Below are 21,886 nucleotides of genomic sequence, written 5' to 3'. Positions count from 1 at the left end.
TAGAGTTAGGCCAACAGGAAGAACCTTAGTGAAGAGTTTCTCTATACCAAGCTTTACCGCACAGACAATAAATCCACAATATAGAAGTACCTCAACAAATCACGTGTCTCTCATATCCTTCTGTCTGTCAAAGGTGGATTAAGGATAAAGAGCAAGTAACCCCAAAAAACCTTAGTTGAGGGTACCTCTAAACCATACCGTAGCACACCTCCAAGGTTTGAGTGCCCCACCAATGAGGTGTACCTAATATCTTTCTCTTCTGGCTTAGTGGTTCCAAAAAGCACAACAAGCCTTAGTTGAGAGTGCCTCAACACTCAGCCATACAACACCTCTGAGGTTCAAGCGCTTCAGCAGTGTATCCCACATATTTTTATTGTGGCTATTAAAAACAGCTTCTAGAGCCAGCAACACAACACATCTTAGTTGAGGGTGCCTCAAAACTCAGCCGTACCAAACCTCTGAGGTTTAAGTGCCTCACCATTGATGGGTAACATTTTAGTTGAGGGTGCCTCTACACTGAGCCGTACCACACAAACATGCAATCTTTTCATCCTCAATGGGGAACTTGTAGTCGTACGTGATCTCCTCCCCAGTGGAGATATTCTGCTTTGAGTAGATCACAATCTTCTTCTGTGACTCCATGGAGATGATCTTGGCGTAACAGTTTGGCTGTTGAGAGAGGAAAAAGAAGAAAAAACATATGTCATTTAATCTGATCAAAAGAGAGACACCAAAGTTACCAATATTATGTCATTTTATCTGATAACAAAACACACAGAGTTACCAACATATTAAGCCTACAACATTATGTCATTCTATCTGATCAAAAAAGGATACCAGAGTTACCAACATGTCATTCTATTTGATAAAACATACAACAAACAAAGTTTACTAACATAATTATGTCATTAAATTATCTAACAAAAAAGCCTGCCAAAAAAACAGAGTTAAACCAATAATTGACTTAACAATTCAAAGCTAAAGATTACAGACTATAAGTTAATTGTAACACATTAAGAGAGTTCCACAAGGGGAATATAACCCCCCCCCCCCCAAAAAAAAAACAAAAAACCAAAAACCCCAAAACAGAGTTACACAAAAAGGCATTTTATCTGATTAAAAATAGACACAAGAGTTACGAGGACACTTGAACGAACGAATATGACGAAATACAGATATAAATTGTGTCCTGACATGCAAACAAACAAAAACATTTCAATAACTGACTCAAAAATTTAAAGCTTAAGTCAATAGGTTGAATGTTAAAACCTAAAAAGAAATTGTACATGTACACATTGTAAAAAAAATGACATAAAAAGATGGCGAGTGAGCAAATGAAAAATACATCATACACAACTTTTTAGTAAATACAACTGTTGGAATCATATTAAAATCAAATAAAAAATTGGTTTCATTGGTTTCACAACTATGTATAAAATCTCTGTGGGTTGAAGCCATATTTTTCAACACCAAGCAAAGCTTCAAATATCACTTATTTTCATTTGTCTTGTACCAGTGTTTTCTGCCATTACTGGGACACAACAACTTGCCTGCATGTTCAACAATAATATCAGAAATTTGTGTGCACCTGGAACTTTCTAAACAAAATGAGTTAACCCCAAAGCGAATTGTGAGTAACAGTGTTCTAACCTTGAACACAGTAATCAATATTCCAAACAATGGGGGACTTTTGGTGATGATAGGAGGCAGTACATTTACCAGGTAAATCCACTGATCAGAAATATTTGCATGTTCACATGCTGAGAGCTTATTAAAAAATGGAAAATTATCCGGGGTCGATTTCACAAAGACTTAGGTTAGGACTAGTCCCAGGAGATAATAAAAACTTAAGGCTAGTCCTAAGTTAGGACGGGTAACTCGTCCTAACTCAAGATAAGACTAGTCTTAACTCTTTGAAAAATCCACCATTGGAGTTATTAAAAATTTAAGGCTAGTCCTGAGTTAAGTAACTCGTCCTTACTCGAGATAAGACTAGTCTTAACTCTTTGTGAAATCCAATCTCGGTAAGTCTGCTGCCATCTAGCTTTCTCAAATTAGGCAAAATAAAAACCACCAGTTTCTTACATTGCAACTGTGGTTGATGAAGCGCGCCAGATTTCCAGTCTTGGTGGCGTCGATGATAGAATCAGCATCGATCCTGAAGAGGTAGCTGCTCCCGATGCCCAGCTTCTCGTATCGAGTCTCCCTCTCGTCAGCGGTGCTCTGCCGGATGGACTCCCCGACGTACTCGATGACCATCTCATCGGCCGAGATGGGCTGCATGGCGTACAGACCCCAGCCGTGGATACCGCTCTTCAAGAACTTCAACTCCTTCTTACGGAACTGAAATAATTGGAAAGAAAAAATACGTAAATAAAACTCCAATGGAAGATTAATTGTTAATACTCTCTGACAGGCTTGATATTTGGTCCTTGTAGGCTGTAAAAGACTTTTCAGGCCTTATTAATAAAACAAAAAGTAGGAAGAATATCATGTCTGTCTCTGAGCAGAGTTTGCCCTGAATTTTTTTAGTGACTGGCCAGCAGGGCCATTTAGCGCTTGTCATATCACTAGTCTATCAGCTTTTTCATAAGTCAATCTTTCAAATGACACAGGAATGTTTTTCAACAGTGAACCAGCCAGCCAGCCAGACCACTTGGTGAGATTTTTGACAGGTGTTTTAACTAGCATTTGGCTAGTGCACACCTTTTCAGAGAGAATGCAGAGTCCAGCTGCTAGGGCAAATTTTGACATCACAGTCCTGTTTTCGCTGCAAGTGTTTCGCAAGAGTTAAACCCATTTTAATTGTTGCGATTTCTTCGTTACGAGTTTGTGAAGTTAAAATTCGCATGGCATTCGCATTCGCATTCGCAGGAAGTATGGACCGGGCTTTAGACATAACAGCTAAGGTTTTGTTAGAGTGAGAAAAAATCTTGTTGAATCACTTAAAGGGAGTCCACATTAAACAACATTTTTGAAACCTCCAGCAGGATTCCTTACCTTGAGTTGGTTGAATTTGAGTAGATCAGACACAGCGCCGTCTTGCCTAGACAGGGTAGCCATGGCCCTCCGCTGGTCAGACCTAGCCTCCCTAGACAGCTCATTATGCTTGCCACTAACCGATATGACGGTCACACTGGGGTCCTGCAAGAAATCAACACAGATAAATAGTCACATTGGAAGTTTTTAATGAGGCCTACCACAAAAATTAAATCGATCTCACACGTACGAAGTTCACACTCCATTCAATTCAACATTTGTTTCCATTGGTTACAAAAGATAGACAAATACACAATTATTAATAAATTAAAGACAATGAAGAACTGATTGACGAAACATAAAAACAAATAACTAATGAATTGGGTAACGATTAAACCAGTATGAGGGCACTGTCAGAAGCCAATATAAACCAACACAATTTAAAGCAAAAACAAGAGCAACAAATGAACAAATATTAACAACTTAACTTAAGAATCGAATACGTTAGCTAATAATGATAATAAAAATGACAATTGTATTATATGAATAACAATAACCGTACTATCAGGGCCCAATGTCATAAAGCTGTTTACCGGTAAGGAAATGGTTGTGCTTACTGTGGCAGGGAAAATATGCGCAAGCAACAGTGCATTCTGCAAATAGGTAACTCCATTTGCAGAAATCGTCTGTCTACAGGTTCTATGAAACTGGACCCAGAAGCACTACACCGTTCTGACGCGACATTCCTGGTTACCTAATTCAGCTAAGCAGATGTTTCGGTGCTTAGCAAATTTGCCTTTACTACTTTCTCCTTTACATACCTGGTTATCATGAGTCTTATCCTGCGAGATCGTCTGCAGCCTCTTCAGATACTTCTTCTTCTCTTGGTATGTGATCTTGTAGAATCCTTCCGTCCTGGCCGTCCCTGTGGCGTGCACTCGCACCTCGTCAGTCTTCCGCTTCTTCTTGGGCGGGTCTGGTATCGCTGTCAGTGAGGAGGTCAGTTAAGGAGAAAACCTCTGGGGAAGCTACCATCTTGACCTTTGAACTTTGCAGATCACAATAGCACCAGAATACATTTAACTTCAATTGTGATTGTTTATGTTTGGGCACTCCTGAACACAAGCTGTGCATACTTGGCTGTGCCCATTATTCCTAAAATTCTTGACATCACTTTGTTAACAATGTATTTATATTGATTGAGGAATTTGGAAATAAATGTTGAATTGAATTGAAATCAACATTAAATCCAAATCAAATCCTGACTGACAGAGTAAACACCATTTTCAATAACATTCCCCCCCCAAAAAAAAAGCCTCTTTCTCGCTGTGGCCAACTTAAAAAATTTTTTCTAATCAACAAAACTCATTGTACGAAAAGGGAGCAAACAACAATTTCTTTCCTTCCATCTAAAATTTGTTAAGTTACGTTTGAGTGTGGGAACATTTTTTTAAATTTTTTTTATGCAAGTCGCCTGACACACAAGGCCTGAAGGCCACTTCAAGGTGTGGGCTACAATTATTTTTTTCAGAGGCTGTTTCCACCTACTCCTAGGGCTGAAACAGGGTTAACCCCTTTACAGTCCATATGGATCTAGGCTTGGGTATCATCAATTCGAAGCCTGGCCGGTAGAGCAGAAAGCACTATTGGCAGGCCTGAAATTACACAGAGACCACGGAGGCCATGACCACTGTTGCCTGGGATCAATACTCATTGCTGAAATGAAAGATTCAGAAGGGCTGTCAGACCAAAGAACAATTACTTATCCTTGGTCTGGTCCAAACTCTAAGTCCAAACAAGTTGGTATGGAGTGACATAACAGAGGAGGATGTTGAGGCTTAAGAGTTAAAGACAGTGGACATTACTGGTAATTGTCAAAGACCAGTCTTCTCACTTGGTGTATCTCAACATATGCATAAAATAACAAACCTGTGAAAATTTGAGCTCAATCGGTTGTAGAAGTTGCTAGATATATTGAAAGAAAAAACACCCTTGTCACTAGTGCTGGGCGAATAGTGAAATTTTGTTATTCGGATACCGCTGGCCAACTATCCGAAATTAACCGGATATTCGAATAGTTTTTTTGCCGCTAGAGGGCGCTGTTCGTTTGTGAATGAGATCTTTTGGGCGGATTGATATTAGTTTTAGACAGTGTCACTCGGTTCATTCATAAAAATGACCGGATCTAATTTAAAGATGGCGATTTGCTTTTTCTTTTGATCGTGATTGACTCTACGTGAAGGAAAACTTTTGTAATCTTTGAACAAATTACGTCAGAAATGTCATTGTTTTAACTCTTCACGGAGGTGAGCATAGTTAAATACTTAATATATGCTGTTTTATGCTGTCTTAATAGAAGTTTCATAAGGATTCAGACAAAACATTCATATCAGTTGTCGCCCGACGTCCGCGGATATTCGGATATTAAAGAATATCCGGTTACTCGGTTGTAATTACAGAATTATCCGGTTTGTAAATAGGTATTCGCGCCCTATGCGGATATCCGGTTAAGAAAAAAAAGGCATTCGCGGTTACGGATAGGAAAACCTATTCGCCATTAACCGGATATTCGAATAATTCGCCCAGGCCTACTTGTCACTTGAAGTTGTCTGCTTTCTGATGCTTGATTTCAAGACCTTAAGTTATAAACTTGAGGTCTCGAAATCAAATTCGTTGAAAATTACTTCTTTCTCGAAAACTATGGCACTTCAGAGGGAGCTGTTTCTCACAACGTTTTATACTATCAACCTCTCCCCAATACTGGTAATAAAGAAAGGTTTTGTGATGATAATTATTTTGAGTAATTATCAATGGTGTCCACTGCCTTTAAGGTTAACATTACTCAAGAACGATACAAAAGGATATATGAATGTGAGACCCAGTGGGTGTAGCTCAGCCACGGTATCTTCCCTTCTTGAAGCATGGACTCATAGCTCTTCCTCAAGTAGAACGCATCCTCCTGATCAACCCCCAGCGCCAAGAACTGATAGAGAGCTGTCCACTCCTCGTAGTAGTTCCTTGGCATGAACTGGGGCTTGGAAGGCTCAGGGATGGCCACCTCTTCTTCCATCGGCGCAACTTCCTCCTTGTGTTTCCTCTTGGTCGACTTTTGCTTCTTAGGAGGAGGTTCTTCTTCAGGCTCGGTGACCACATCGATGATCTCGTTCTCCTCGGTCTCCTTGAAGGAGGTGAGTTTCTTGTCGGAGAGGTCAAGCTTGACGAGTCGGACGCTCGGCTGGTCGAACCCGACAGGGGACTTCTCGACTGCTGTGGGTGGTGGTGGCTCTTTGATCTTGGGCAGGGGAGGACGTTGGCAGTAGCTGTGGTCAAGGAACAATAGAGGTTGTTGCTCATCGGCTGTCTCCTGAAGAAAAGAAAGTCAATTTTTTGATTTATAGATTTGAAGGTAAGTTGTGAGGTCATCGGCTGTCTCCTACAGGAAATAATTTTTTTTTTTTATTATAGATTTGAAGCATTTCAAACAGTTGAGAAAGTATTCTTCTTCGCTCTGTTTATTATATTTCTCACTCTCTCTTAAAAACCAAGGGAGTACCTCCTGCATCTAGACATTGTTTTTTAATGCACTTATTCTTTATGGGATTATCCATGTGTTGTGGGATTATCTATAATGAACATTTTTATGAAATAACCATTTCAGGAACAAGTACTGGTATCATCACCCGTTCCTTTTGCGAAAAGACTTTTGTTCCCATTTGAAACTAAGAACAGCCTGAACTCAAAATTTAAAAAAATGCAAGAACTTCTTGGGAAAATATCTCATAGATGAATCATACAAGAATTTCTTAAAAACTCTTCACCAAGAGAGTTTTTGTGGTCATAAGTGGTCATTAGATAAGCAATTACTTAAAGTACACCCAGCCTTTAAAATCAATCGTAACTCTTTATGCCATCAACCCCATATCCACTCCTACCCCACCCTCTTTCGACGTAAATGTCTACTAACCTTTGGCAAGGTAGCTTTCCGATTCTTCTTAGAATCAATCTCAAACTCCATATCCTCGATGGATTCCATCACCACCTCCTCCTCCATGAACTCTCCCTCGGGGAGTCTCGCCTCCCCATCCCTCGCCGACGCCCTACCAATGTCCCCGTCCATCCTCCCTATCGCCGCCACGCCCTTTTTCTTCAACGTCTGCAGAAGTTCGGCGGCCTCTATCTCCTCGGTCTTCAACGACGTCACGACGACCTCGGCTGGTTTCTCGTCCAAGAGCTCTGTCCTTGCCTGGGTGGCCATCTCAACGAGAAGCTCGAAAGAGTTCATTCTGTCCTCCGATTTGACCTCGGTGGCGACCTCTACTACTTCGTTGGTTGCCTGTCTGTCCTCTGTTCTCATCTTGTCAGATTGCTCTGTTGTTGTTTTTGCTGATGATACCTTCTCGATTCTGAAATAAAAACAAGAAAACCAAAATTAGCTGTCTGATCGCCCGCTGTCTACAAAACAATATTATTCTGGCAGTGCTCATTGAAATGAAGAAACAACAACAATCATTCTTGTTCAAGAACAATGGTGAACTAAACAAGAACAAAAGTGTTGCAACCGACTTGCAGCAGATTCCGCAAAACGCATTAATTATATATCGGATGGGTTCAATGCATCCTAACGTCTATGGGTCCGGAACTTAATTTGCCCGAAGTCCTAAGATTAATCCTAAGCTAGGAAGGGTTTGATGAAATCGACAGCTGGCCATGTTCCAACCAGCATTCTGTAAAGAGCAGAACTCCAGTCAACCACCCCAAACTGCTTGACCAAAACACCCCACTGGTTAATAGAGATGGACTCGAACCTGCAACCTCTGGATTAGTGTGTCTAAAGCAAAGTTGAAGGAAGACTAAAGTCAGGCTAACCAGACTCAGATGGTTGGATCAAGTTACAAGTGAAGTTTATAACCGCTGTGGCAGGAGATATTGTGCCCCTGGAGGTAAAGTCCCCCGTACGAGGAACTGTGAACAAACTCGAAAACATCCTCATTCAGCCCACAATTGTTCATGTTGGGGACAGAATCTCCGGCGGACCGATTTCCCTAGGACACTGGCATACCATCACTCAGCAAAGCGAGCAGCATAGCACAAACCATAGTGCAAACCACGAATCATCAATTATGATGCAATTGATGACAAGAAGAAAGCAGTGCCATAAGACTAAGAAACAAACTTACATGTCTTTGACAGTTTCCCTCTGAGTGGCGTCTCCGTTGACGGCTTTCTTGCTCAGCTTCTTCTCAGACACCTCCTTGTCCTTGACCTTGGCGTCTGAAGAAGGTTCCTCCTTCTCCTCTAAGATCTTGGCAAGTTTCTCCTCCCTCTTGATATCTGAAACAGATCTGGTATCTTTCCTGAAAACGGATGCAGAAAAATGAAATGAAAACATCAATCCAAGAGCAGGGGTTTGATAGGCTGTTAAAACTGAACTCTGAGCACAAAGCAGGAAAGCTTGCGAGCTCGAAAGCTTGCGAGCTCGAAAGCTTGCGGGTACGAAGCCTGCTTGCTCTAAAACTTATCGAAGATTTTAATATCCAAACTCTTTCAAACCTTTGATGCAACGTAAATTTGTTATTAACCCTCCACCTGTCTGACCATTTAATATTATCTACTTTGATTTTGAAAGATAGATAAACTACGCCAGCCTATAATATAATAACACTATCATTCAATAATAAATCACCTCTTGAGACAAACCCACAAGTGCCTTTAGAAATTGCTAACAACTCTCTACAACAATGAATTTCTTGCACAATCAAACAGTTTGCAATGGTTCTTAGATGAAAATCAACCATTTCAAATTAAATCCAAATCTTGTGGACACTGGCATGTCACACACATTGATTTGGCCTTCGATTAAAGGAACATTACAGAATTGGTTTTTGCAAAGAAAACAGTTGCTGGCAGAGTAAGCACTTTATGTAATCCACCATATACATAAACTGACAAACCTGTAGAAGTATGAGATCGATCGGCCATATAGGTCACGAGAAAATAGTGGAAAACCGATTACAAATTTTGTATTGCATCGATGCCAAAACAAAAATGAATAAAACGCTCACTGAGTGATAAACTCCAAACGCGAAGTTAGATTATCTATTTCTTAATAAAGTATGATATTTCAGACAGAAATATTTCAAGGGATGTTTTCTACTATCATCATCATTAGACCATGTACGTTTTATGTAAACCTGTGTTCCTTCACGATTTTTGTTTCTTACCAATCCTGTAACGTTCCTTTAAAGACAAAATGTAAAATTCTTACTTGCTGCTGTCCTTAGCCTCATCCTCCGAATCCGACTCCTCACTGGATGACATCTCAGATCCTGAGCTACTCTCCTCGGAGTCACTTGCATCCGACCCTTCATCCTCCTCCTCCTCTGAACTCTCTGATTCGCTCTTGAGGCTCCCAATCTCATCTGTCAAGATAATTAACAAAGATTGCATTTCAGAGGAAAGTACAAATATTTCAAGTGCACATTTATACAAGAGGGTTCCTACGCACAAAAAACTTTCAATTGAGACTAGGTTGCTGATTCTCAAGCAAATTTGTGGAATAATTTGCCACAAATCTGGAAATTTTTTAATCCATGTGCTTTTAAAAACTTTTATATAGTGCTAGTTTGTACCAATTTTGACGCTCATGGTACATGAACATTATTACCCCTTGTCATTGAGACATTTATTTTATTCCTTACACAATCTCAGTTCCCAGAGGTGTATGCTACCAAGTATATATCGCACCAAGCTAAAACAATCACAAGAACCATCTCTGCCCACACATATACCCATTCACTCCTGGGTGAAGAGAAGCAATTACAGTGAGTGTCTTCCTCAAATAAACAAGGGCAAAATGAGCAAGATTCAAATGCATACTCCAAAGACTAAGCCACCAGCAACAGAGTCCAGTGACATAGATTGCTCGTTCGTGGCATGCCATAAAAATTGTTTGAAATCTTAAACATTTCTTTGCACAAAAGACCTAATTATTTATTCATTTTATTAGAGCACCGGCATGTGAGTCTGGAGGTTGTTGATTCAAATCCAGCACTTGGAATTTTTTTTTAAATGATTAATAGATATATGAAAACCCCCCCAAAATAATGGATACCTTCGAAATCCGAGCCAGATTCGTCAGAATCCTCTTCATCCTCCTCTTCTTCTTCATCTTCATCTTCATCTTCATCAATCTCTTTAGTCGTCTTCTCTTCATCATCATCATCTTCATCATCGCTGACCAAGCTCTTCCTGGCTCGTCTCACAGACGCCTTCTCCGAAGTCTTGTCACCATCTTTATCTCGCTCAGAGTCTGGAGTGTGAAAAAAGTAACAACACCGCATTAGAAAGAGAACTTGAGATCATTGGTTCAAGTAAGTGTCCCTTGTAGCTTATAACTTGATATTATAAATTGACCGGCATCTCAAACATGCTTAAATTTTCCTGACGATGACTAGAGCAGACTAGTAGTAACAACAACGCATTAGAAAGAGAACTTGAGATCACTGGTTCAAGTAAGTGTCCCTTGTGGCTTAAAACTTGATATTATAAATTGACCGGCATCTCAAACATGCTTAAATTTTCCTGACGATGACTAGAGCAGACTAGTCAAAACATTGAGACGGATTTAGAATCCACAACGTGGTAGTTAAGTTAATAACAAGAAGTCCCCTCGAACCACTAAGCGAAGGTATAAGTCATGGAAATCTTTCTACCTTCCGCCTGGGTAGTAGTTAATAAGCAGGGCAGTTCTTTTCAAAACTAAGTAGTCCCACAAACTCCGATATCTACTCTATGGCAGTAGATTAAATAGCAAGTTCTCCACAGAACAACAGCAAAGTGGATAAGGTGTTCCCCAAACTGAGTATACAACAGCACCTTCTCTTATAGTATTCCTACAAGTTTCAAGTTCACATATTTGATTGCTGCTTGATTTAAATTCAAGTTTGTTCATAACAAATCATATCAACTTTCTTTCACGATGCATCTCGGAAAAAAGGAATCACTTTAAAATGGGAAAAAGAAAACATCCATTTCAGAAACAATTTGTTTACAGCAACAGATTTGGTCAACAACTTGTCTTGTTTACAAAGCTCTCAGAAATCTTCAATGTAAAGAATTGGATCACAAAATTGGAAAACATACATTCCTAATTCCCATCCATCACAAGTAGTCTTCAGCATGGCTCCTATACATCTTTGGCTAATAATAACAGTACGTTTTTTACTAGGTACCATACCTGACACGTCCTCATCAATGTACTGTGGTGTCTCTGCTCTACGTTTCTTCTCATCATCTTCATCTTCCTCTGGAACTTTCCTCTTGACCTTTTGGATCAAATATCATTGAAGGCATGGATTAGTTTATAAAAGAATGGCTCAAACTCGACTGAGTAATAAATATTTAAAAACATTTTTTGCTCTTTTCGGAATATTATGTAACCAACATCCACAAAATGAGACATAAAAAACTGTTTGTTTGACCTCAAAAGGTAGGGTCAGTCGGTCTATTCTATTATTTTTGTCTTCTAAATGCTATTTCATGAAGTTGTTGCACCGACACAGCGATATCTTTCTTGAAGCATTAATCTCTTTTGCATTTAAGCTGCATACCATCAGCCATTCAAAGACGAATGTCTGTCAGGGGGGAACGATGGTAAATTCCCAAAGAGAAATTTTCAAAAATTGCAGAATTTCTTTTGTTTTAAAGCGATGTATGAAAATTTCTCTTTGGGATTTTACCATCGTACCTAGTGCTGGGCGAATAGTGAAATTTTGTTATTCGGTTACCGCTGGCCAACTATCCGAAATTAACCAGATATTCGAATAGTTTTTTTCGCCGCTAGAGGGCGCTATTGGAAAAATAAAAATAAAAAAATTATTATTTTTGGCCGCTAGAGGGCGCTGTTCAGTTGTGAATGAGATCTTCTGGGCGGATTGATATTAGTTTTAGATTGTGTCACTCGGTTCATTCATAAAAATGACCGGATCTAAATTAAAGATGGCGATTTGCTTTTTCTTTTGATCGTGATTGACTCTGCGTGAAAGAAAACTTTTGTAATCTTTGAACAAATTACATCAGAAATGTCATTGTTTTAACTCTTCATGGAGGTGAGCATAGTTAAGTACTTAATTAATGCTGTTTTATGCTGTCTTAATAGAAGTTTCATTAGGATTCAGACAAAACATTCATGTCAGTTGTCGCCCGACGTCCGCGGATATTCGGATATTAAAGAATATCTTGTTACTTGGTTTATAAATATCTATTCGCGCCCTATGCGGATATCCGGTTAAGAAAAAAAAGGCATTCGCGGTTACGGATAGGAAAACCTATTCGCCATTAACCAGATATTCGAATAATTTGCCCAGGCCTAATCGTACCCCCTTTATTTATTGTGACAAGAAAAATGTGTTTGACTCCCCCCGCCAGACTTGAAAAAAAAGGAAAATGACTCGCCCGTTTCTGTAAAAAAAAAAAAAAAAAAAGTTTTACCAAAGTCAGAATTCGGCCAATAGGCTGAAGAGTCTCATCCCTGTTTATTTGAGTCCATTACCTTGAATGAGGGCATGCGTGGCATAGCAGCCCTTACTCCCAGGCCTAGGCCGATGCTCTCTAGCCCGTGATTCTTGCCCTGAGACCCTGCTGTGGCCCATGACCCGGAGTGGAAAGGGATAGCGATCAGGGGTTGGATCTTTGGTGAGGGCTTCTCCACTTCGGTGGAAATTCTAAGAGGCTCCTGTGATATGGACATAAAAACAGCGGATCAACTTAGCATGTCATAAAAAATAGCAAACAATTTGATTGACAATATTTCTGTGAAAACTATAGTTAGTGGCCGGACGTTTTGACACTGGCACAGTCTTTCTTAAAGGCTTAAATGAGAAGAAAGACTCTGCTATGGTTGAAACATTGGACCGCTAACTATATTGCTTTGCATACATACCATAGGTCCTTTCGCTTGATAAGCAATTTGCAATCAGCAAATACTATTTTTTGATTTATTATTTCTGAAACCTTTTTTTTTTCAGACTCAGGAAAGAACTGAACATACAGTGCTGAACATGCAATTCGGCGTAAGGGTAAAAAAAAATTGTATTTTTTTATCTTGGGAGCAAAATTAACATGTTTTAAATCTATAAAACTTTTTTGCCAGGTGTTGATATTTTTACAACTTTGTACAATACTATTTATATAAAATTCTCGTTCAAAAAAAAAATATTTGTGTTTGACATTGAAACTATTTGGTAAATGCAACACATACTACTTCTAAAAAATTCTTGTTCAAGAAAACCTCATTTCCGTTTGAGTAGCCGTTTGAGGTTGAAGCTTTTTTTTCTCACCTTAAACTTAAGTTCACAATCATCCCACCAAGCCTCCAGAGACTTGAAGGCAGACGACTCCACCATCTTCCTCCCTAAATCCTTCTTCATGATCTTCTTCAGTTCATTAAATGTTGTCTTCAAGAGCTCACTCACAATCTCCTCCTTGGGGTCAGGTTTGGGAGGTGTGTACCACGGCTGTTGTGATTGCGAACTCGGCAGGGGCTGATTCTGGAACTGCTGCGGGAACTGCTGCAGAAACTGATGGAAGTGCGGCGGTGGGGGAATATTAGGCTGCTGCCAGGAGGGCACCTGGGCCCCCTGACTGGGGGCGGGTCTCTGAGCTGCAGGATCAGGGAAGGCCGCGGCTGGGTTGGATGGGAATCCCGGCTGGGTCAGGTTGAAAGGCTGCAATTGAAACTGCCCCAATCGGGCCATCATCTGCATCTGGGCATGCTGAGGGGTTCCCATTTGTCCAAACTGCGCAGGAGTCATGCCTGCAAACTGGTTTAAGATTTGATTGTGTAGGGAAGTTGAGGCAACGCTAGTCACCGGGAAACCGGGCAAGCCGGCCGTCTGAGGTATAGCGTAAGGGTTTGCTCCTGGGTACTGCGACTGCACACCGTAGCCTACACCTGCTGGGAATCTTGTGGGACTGGCCGTCATGAGAGCTGAGGAAAACCCTCCGGTGTACCCCGGTAAGGACACCCCAGGCCACTGCCCATACCCAGGCGTACTCCGGGGCATCTCTGGGCGCGCTCTGAGCATTGTTGCGGGAGGGGTCGGGTAGGATCGTTCGTTTCGTTGGGGTACAGGAACGTTGACTTCTAGCTTAGTTTCCTCCCCGCTGCTGAGTGACGACATGCTCATCCGATCGTCATCCATGTCCATGTCCGAGGGTGATCTGCTAGGGTCGCCCCGGGATGCTAATGCATCGGCAATCTCAAGCTGCACCTAAATCAGTGAAATATTAGAACAACAATTAAATTTACTGACTCCAGGGCCCAATTTCATTTAAAAAAACTGTTGAACAGAAAATACTGCTCGGCAAGTTGTTTTGCTAAGCAAAAATTCAGTGAGCACCAGTCACAATACTGCAAACTTTATGTAATTTTGGCTGGTAACCCGTTTCTGCTTAAAGGCTTTAGTAAATTTGGCTCTGACCTCCAGATCTTGCAAAACCAAACAACGAAGGGAGCATGCATCAAAGTTTGTTCTGCCCATTAATGTTCCTTCCTCTTTGTGTCAAGGAACGCAACTAAATTTGATGGGCAATTTCTTAAAATTAAACGACCAATGTTTTACAATTGAGCATAATAATGTGCACCAACAGAATGTATTGGCTGAAAACATTCTCTTGTAAACTTTGGTTCATTACAGGGGCAAGAATCAATGCCGACTCCAAATTTGAGCAGGCATGGTAAAATGCATGTGAGTACTTCAGAAAATGTGAATTTATAATTTTGTTTTTTCAAAAATTTCACAACGATAAAATCATTACGATAAAATCACAAAGTCTCACATCTAAAATTCCCAGCAGATGTTTCGGTGACTTACCTGTTGGTTGGATTGACTATCGGTGATCTGCGCAAGTAGTTTACTCATCTGTGGTTCAGATTCTACCGGTGTGGAACCCAAGCTATCGTTCACACTTCCCATTGGGCTTCCAGTGACCAGCGGGGAGGGCACCTGGTCGCCAACGTTGCGCAGATTTGACAGTTCTCTGCTTATCATTGCACTGATGTTGAGCTGACTGGTGTGTTCGCTCACTGTCGGGGTCGAGGCCCCGGACGGGACACTGGAAGGTTTGTCCGTGTCCCGTATTTCAGGAGTGGATTTGAACGAGGTGAAAGAATCTTGGCTGCACGAGTCGTCCGGGTACATGGCAGGGTACCGCTCTCCTCTCGCGGATGTTTTGACGTCTTGCTCTACACCGCCCTCGCCGGAATGTTGTAAGCGCTTATAGCTTGCACGCCCAAGGTTACGCTCAAAATTTGATTTTGTTGTTCTGGATTTATGCTTCGCTGTGTCTTCCTTTTCGTGGCTTTCCCAATGTTTGCCGAGTTTATCGTACCGTCCATGCGACAAGGGGGACTGAGTCCTTGAGTGTTCACTACTACTCTCTTGCAGAGCACTGGTCCTGTTTTCAAGGGGCTCGTCGAGCAAGGGGGAATCCCCAACCGCAGGTGAGGAGCTCGGGCTAAAATCGGCGGAGGTGGTTTTACTAGTACTGTCTTCCTTTCCAGAGTTCGCCGACGAATCCAGGTCAAAACCAAAGGCTCCAGACTGGCGTTTCAAAAGCGCCTCAATGCGGGAGTCAAGACTCATATTTAGCTGGTCTGAGCCATTTTCCTCGTCTTCTGTCGTTCCTGGTGGTTTGGTCTCCTCATCTTGGACGGGTGTGGTTGCCTCTCTTTCAGCAGCAAGTTCCGATTCAGAGGACTGGCTTTCCTGCTCGGCCGGGGCGGGTATGGGATCTCTCGACTGATTCTTAGATTTCCTTTTGCTCTTCGAATAGGAAGAATCTTCCCTCGTTTCTCTCGATCGATCATTATTAGATGAGTCAGTTTGTCTCTCAGCAGGGAAATTCTGGTTCGAGTATGACCTATCAGATTCTTGCTGGTGATGGCTTTTAAAGTCCCTCTGCATGCCCTGTCCACCAAAGGAACTATCCCACTGATCCCCTTGATGTCCATGGTTACCATACTGTAACTGTGCGTCTTGATTTGAATACCCCAAATTTTGCCCGATTTTGCCCTGCTGTCCGTAGTTCTGATGGTCCCACGCGTGACTGTCTTGGTACATGTTAAAGTTGGTATTCTGATGCCCATGAAAATCGGGCGGAGCCGGGATGGCAAATTTACCATGGGGCATTTGCGGTGGGTACGGCATTGTTCCATTTGGGTCTGGGAAACCTGGCGGGAGGCCACGCTGCTGCTGCAGCTGCAGCTGCTGCTGTGCCGCCAACTGTTCCTGTTGCTGCTTCTGGAACATGGCGTGCTGCTCCGGCGTTATGAAGTTACCACTGTGGGGTGGAAACTGTTCCATACCCCCTCGGTTAAAACCGGGAGGGTAGGGGGGTGCCTGTGGCCCAGCGGGAGTCCCACTGTACTCGTGCATGTTCATTCCCCCAAAGTTTCCACTCAGTCCCGGGGTGGGTGGACCAGGAGGGGGAGGAGGAGGAGGCCCTTGGAATCCCTGCTCAGATCCCACTGGATAACCCGGCTGCTCTGGAAATACAAACGGATGATCAGGCATGCTGAGCGGGGTACCTTCCGCTACAGAAGGGGTTCGACCTTCCAGAGATGTTCTCCGAGGGTCGGCAGTGACAATCCTTGGGGTAGGCGTGTCTGGAGTGGAAATGCTGTGTCTTGGATCTCTGGGCGTGGAGCTGGAACTACTTGGTGTACTGCTGCTAATGAGGCAGTCATAGATTCTCTCACACTCTGTGCCTGTAAGGAATCGTGGCAAAACCAAAATGAGCTCATTTTCAAAATATCTGTAAGTGCCTTACATTCCAATATATCTGACAAATGCCACCATTCAAAATTTCTAAATCTCAAAAAACCAAACAGATACATTTTCAACAGTGCAGCATTAAGCATTTCTTGCTGATGTTTCACATGATTCTTATTTTCTTCAGGGCAATATTTTGAAATCCCACAACATTAAAAGAAGATGACCAACTCTCAGACTGAATTATTTCAAAAGCCTTCTGATTCTTCTGGTTCAGGCCATAACTATCTTTAACTTCTTTGAAGCTTGTGTGTGGTCTTTGAGAAAATAAGAACAGGGCTCGAGTTTTACACTGGACTGCAGGCCCAAGGGCAGTGACTGTTAAAACCAGCATCTCCAGTGAATTTAAGGGTTATTAGTTTTTGTCTACTCCTTAATCCAAGAATTAAGAGTTCTCCCCAAAATTTTCAAAGACTGAGGGGGCATTCTGGCTCCAAGTTTTGGAAGTTTTGCCTAAGCACGCTGAATTGAAACTAGGTCCTCGGAATGTTTGACTTTAGAGTTTACCTAGTTTTTAAAAGCATTCTAAAAGGTTTAAAAACACTGAACACTATTGGTAATTGTCAAAGACCAGTCTTTTTACTTGGTGTATCTCAACATATGCATAAAATAACAAACCTGTGAACATTTGAGCCCAACTGGTCGTCGAAGTTGCGAGATAATAATGAAAGAAAAAACACCCTTGTCACACGAAGTTGTGTGTTTTCAGATGCTTGATTTCGAGACCTCAAAATCTAATTCCGAGGTTTCAAAATCGAACTCGTAGAAAATTACTTCTTTCTCAAAGAGGGAGCCGTTTCTCACAATATTTTATACTATCAACCTCTCCCCATTTATCGTTACCAAGTAAGGTTTTAATAAATGCTAATAATTATTTTGAGTAATTACCAATAGTGTCCACTGCCTTTAATCTGTATGATATTTATTATATAAAAAAATAACTAAACATTATTATTTTTTTTAATTCGCTTACTGGCCACAATTTAGGCGTTTTGGCCCAATATGCACATAGGGAGAACACTGGAATTATTGCTAACAAGCTATGAAACCTTCAGGGATGTGATAGGCTGTTGAACAAAAACATGAACTATGAGCACAAAGCAGGAAAACCTTGCAGCTTGCGAGCGCGAAGACTGCTCACACATACACTTGTCTTTGGTTTTAAACGCCCTACTCTAATCTGGGGTGTTCCTAATGGTTTCATCTTCATGTTTTTATGAATTTGATCTTAATTTATAAAAACTAAAAAAATAGTTAAATATAAAAAATAAAAATAAAAAAAATGAAAAAAACCTTAACCTAAAATTGTTTAAATGCTTGCCCTACCTCCAGCATCAATCTGGACAATGATGATCTTCCCCATCACCGATGTCCTGTTAAGCTCCATGACAGCCTGCCTTGCCGCCCGAGTTGTACTGAACGTGACGCTGGCCAGCCCAAGGTGTTTCCGCGTCTTAGGGTTGAAGCAGATGTTGATGTCCTCGATAGTGCCGTACTTCTCGCACATGTTGCGAAGGAAGGCGTCACGGACGTTGTCGTTGAGGTTGGTGATGGTGATCTGCTTCGGGGGCAGCTCTCCGACGTAGTGTTTATCATACTGAGGAGTAATGGAAAACTGAGCTTTAAGGCAGTGGACACTAAATTGGTAATTACACAAAATAATTATAAGCATAAAACCTTACTTGGTAACAATAAATGGGGAGAGGTTGGTGGTATAAAACATTGTGAGAAATGGCTCCCTCTGAAGTGGAGTAGTTTTCGAGAAAGAAGTAATTTTCAACGAATTTGATTTTGAGACCTCAGATTTAGAATTTGAGGTCTCAAAATCAAGCATCTGGACGCACACAACTTTGTGTGTCTTTCACTATTATCTCGCAATTTCAACGACCCAATTGAGCTCAAATTTTCACAGGTTTGTTACTTTATGCATATGTTGAGATACTGCAAGTGAGAAGACTGGTCTTTGACAATTACCAAAAGTGTCCAGTGTCTTTAAGGACTTTTCACTCTTCATTTGATACCAATGCCATGTGCTCAATTGACCCAATTCATCCGACGTCATGATCACGATAATTTGAATTGCACTATTTTTTTAAGTAAATGTCCCTGTGTGTTATACAGTGTATTTCTAAGCTTGTACTTAGTCGATAATTAACACCCAGGTTAGTTGCTTTGTTTTTAATTGGGAGGACTCAGGGTTAGGGTTTATTACACGGTCAGTTCTCAATCTCTCGAAATACCAACCTTGAACTTGGGGACTGGAAGGTCATACTTCTCTCGTCCCTTCCAGAACCTGGAGAGCCTTGATCTTGGGTCCCGAACCACATTGACTGAAAAGTCCGCCCCCTGTGTAAAGAAATAAAGAAATTGTGTTAAAAAAAAAAAAACTTCCAAAGTAACAATTAATACTTTGTTATAAACTGATTATACTGCTGTATTTTAACTATTTGAATTTTTGAGTTTTTTACTCTAATTCTTTAGTTTTTAATCCTCAAGATTAACATCTTTAACAAGTTTTGTTTTAACTTCTTGGTGCAAAGTTTCAAATCCTACTTGAAATCATAGAGATTATCCAAACCTTGATCATTTTGATATTGGATATGAAATCCAACATCACAATTTAACATAGAAAAATGAACACTCTTCAGGGTCTTGTGTTGACTAAATGACACCTCCAAAACCAGTCCATGGTTTGTCATTGTTTCAAATGATTTGTTTGGCTTTGGTGTAGTTGAGATAACGTAACCCTCCTCCCGCTGTCTGTCAACATTAGTTGAAATTGAAATGTTGGACAAACTCGGTCGTTTGAATTGCACAGTCTTGTAACCCTTCGGGTCATCAGGAGGAGGATTATGTTAGCTAGCGCAACTAGCTGTGGTGTGCCTTTTAAAATGATAAATAGGATTTGAAACTTTTGAAATTTTTGAAAATAAAAAAATCAAATTTTGTCTGCAAGAATGAAACCCAGGCCCTACATTTTTAATCTTACACCTTACAGTATCATTCTCACAGTCACAAGCATACAACGACACAAAATTAGAACATGCTTATGAAGTTAATATATTGGCCTTTTCTTAGACAATGCTTCACCGTTGGCAAAACTGGTAGGTCTCCATTGAATCTTCTTCCATGGGTAACTGGTACATGTGTAGTTGGTCTTTATCCAAACTTGAAACTAAGATTGAACAGAAACTGGACTGTCCAAAAAAGAACTTTGGCCTCCACTTGGGCATTGGTTGGGTAAACATCCTACACCAGTCGGTACTGTAGTTGCAGGGCTGTATGCTTCGTTTTTGAAAGGGCAAGGGCACAAGGCATCTACTTGGTAAAGGGCACCCTATGAGGAAATTGTAAATTTGTACTGTAGCATTTAAAGGGCACCAAGGCAATGACCAGGGGCCACGGAGGCAATCGCCTTCGTTGCCTCCTCGTTGCCTCCGTGAAGTATCAGGCCTGTAGTTTGGCCTATCCCAACCTGAGAAAGCTCAAGTTGGGACAGAAGCTGGCATTGGATTGGGCTGTCCCACAAAGCAGGCATTATTGAGATGTCCCAGAAAGTAGTTGGGCTGTCCCAAACAGGAGTTCAATGGCCTGCCAAAAACCAAACTCATTTTGAGTACACTCAAGTTGGACAGTTGCCAGGTGGGATTGTGTCCAATGCAAACTAACTGTAGCAGTTGAGACAATTACATCTGGGGGTCAGATATGTGCTATACTTTATTTACCACTGTATCAACAAACATTCGGTTTGTTAACTTCTGGATCTGGATAAATATTCTCGAACGCTCTGATTTTAGCCAAACGAGAAGAAAAGTAGAAGGAAAACCCAAGAGAATTATTCCAGGGAAAACCAACACAGTCAAGTAGGGACTGAAAACCCAATCCCTGAAAAAACCACATTGAGACATAGTGCCTCTGGTGGGATTCGAACTGGGGTCCCAGAGGTGGAAGGCGAGGCAAGACACCACTACATCAACCTGGCTGCCAAGAGGGCATTGTTGGATTTGGTGCTTGAAAACTTGAGTCGGTCTTTGTGTATGGTGGTAAAATAAAAACAGCGTCAGCAGTCTAGTCTGCCTCTTTAAATTAGAAGAAGATTCAACGGAGAGAAGGCGTGTTAGAGATGATGGTCTCCCTTTCCTCCAACCGTGGCGTCATTCTTACCGATGGACCAGGTGCAACCCCATCATATCGATACAACTTCTGCTGTCCCTTTTTCAAGATCGGATCAACCAGAAGTTTGTAATTTCGCCATTTCTTATCGCCCTGTCCTGCTGGTCCAGGGCCTTCAGTCACACCGTTGAAACCTGCATATAGAAAGAAAAGAAAAACACTGTTACTGTAATGAGCTAATCAAATAAAAAAATCTACTTTAAAATTGAAACCTCATTTTCACACATGTCTTCTTGTGTTTTGAATTTACAGCCATAAAAGCTGTACACAAAATAATGGGAGCTCTCCCTGGCAGGCCTGGTTTTGGTTGGAACTCACTTGTTGACATGAATTTCTTATTGTGCTGGGAGGAGAATTCGTCCATATTTCATTCTGTCCCAACACCACAACTATGACAGAGAGTAAACCATTCAAGCTGAGGTCATCGTGAGCGCGTAACTTTCATGAGCTGCCGGTAGTTTGAACTGAAAATCTAGACACAACATCACAACTTTCCTTCTTGTGCATTGCAATTTGAGAATCTACACATAACATTGGGAATTACCCATGATGCAACCACTCACTACAATCACGCATCTATTTTTTGCAAGAATTTTTGCCTCCTTCAATTTAGCACAAATTTCCAAAATGTTTATTTAATTATTATTTTTTAATCATCAAAGGAAGAAATAACTTCCATAATACAATTAAGGTCTCGTTAAAGTATTTTTATTTTAATCACAGTTTCAAAAATGGCGATATGCGAACAAATAATTACTGGCTTAGATGGGCCTTATGATCATATAACAAGGCGTCTGATTGGTCACTACAGTATTTTGCCCCCTTCGTGAAAAAAAATGTGCTTATTTCTTGTTGAGGTACGTTTTTGTCTTTGAAAACTATCGGCAAAAAAACATTTTAAG

The 21,886-nt window shown here is 41.1% G+C and overlaps 1 protein-coding gene across 1 annotated transcript; it reads right to left on the bottom strand.

Annotated features, from left to right (window-relative positions):
• Nucleotides 1-329: 329 nt before the first annotated feature.
• Nucleotides 330-21,486, bottom strand: LOC139938739 (uncharacterized). Its single transcript, XM_071934355.1, has 17 exons — nucleotides 21,303-21,486; nucleotides 20,976-21,118; nucleotides 19,056-19,157; nucleotides 18,138-18,408; nucleotides 14,853-16,747; nucleotides 13,317-14,249; nucleotides 12,530-12,712; nucleotides 11,216-11,303; nucleotides 10,091-10,288; nucleotides 9,245-9,398; nucleotides 8,157-8,333; nucleotides 6,944-7,382; nucleotides 5,845-6,343; nucleotides 3,801-3,970; nucleotides 3,001-3,144; nucleotides 2,086-2,343; nucleotides 330-669 (listed from the first exon to the last, which is right to left on the bottom strand). Exons 1-17 carry the CDS (start codon nucleotides 21,346-21,348, stop codon nucleotides 496-498), a joined length of 5,874 nt encoding a protein of 1,957 aa, XP_071790456.1. The 5' UTR covers nucleotides 21,349-21,486; the 3' UTR covers nucleotides 330-495.
• Between the last annotated feature and the right edge of the window lie 400 nt (nucleotides 21,487-21,886).

This window comes from Asterias amurensis, chromosome 6 (assembly GCF_032118995.1).
Source record: "Asterias amurensis chromosome 6, ASM3211899v1".
NCBI classification, from domain to species: Eukaryota; Metazoa; Echinodermata; class Asteroidea; order Forcipulatida; family Asteriidae; genus Asterias; species Asterias amurensis.
This window is presented reverse-complemented; position numbering and strand designations above follow the sequence as displayed.

Excerpts from the sequence above, each read along its gene's own strand:
- LOC139938739 (XM_071934355.1), bottom strand. The coding sequence starts at position 21,348 with ATGGACGAATTCTCCTCCCAGCACAATAAGAAATTCATGTCAACAA. Across the intron at positions 16,748-18,137 it reads TGTCCAGATTGATGCTGGAG|GCACAGAGTGTGAGAGAATC; the intron begins GTAGGGCAAGCA and ends GATTCCTTACAG. Across the intron at positions 12,713-13,316 it reads ATTGTGAACTTAAGTTTAAG|GAGCCTCTTAGAATTTCCAC; the intron begins GTGAGAAAAAAA and ends TCCATATCACAG.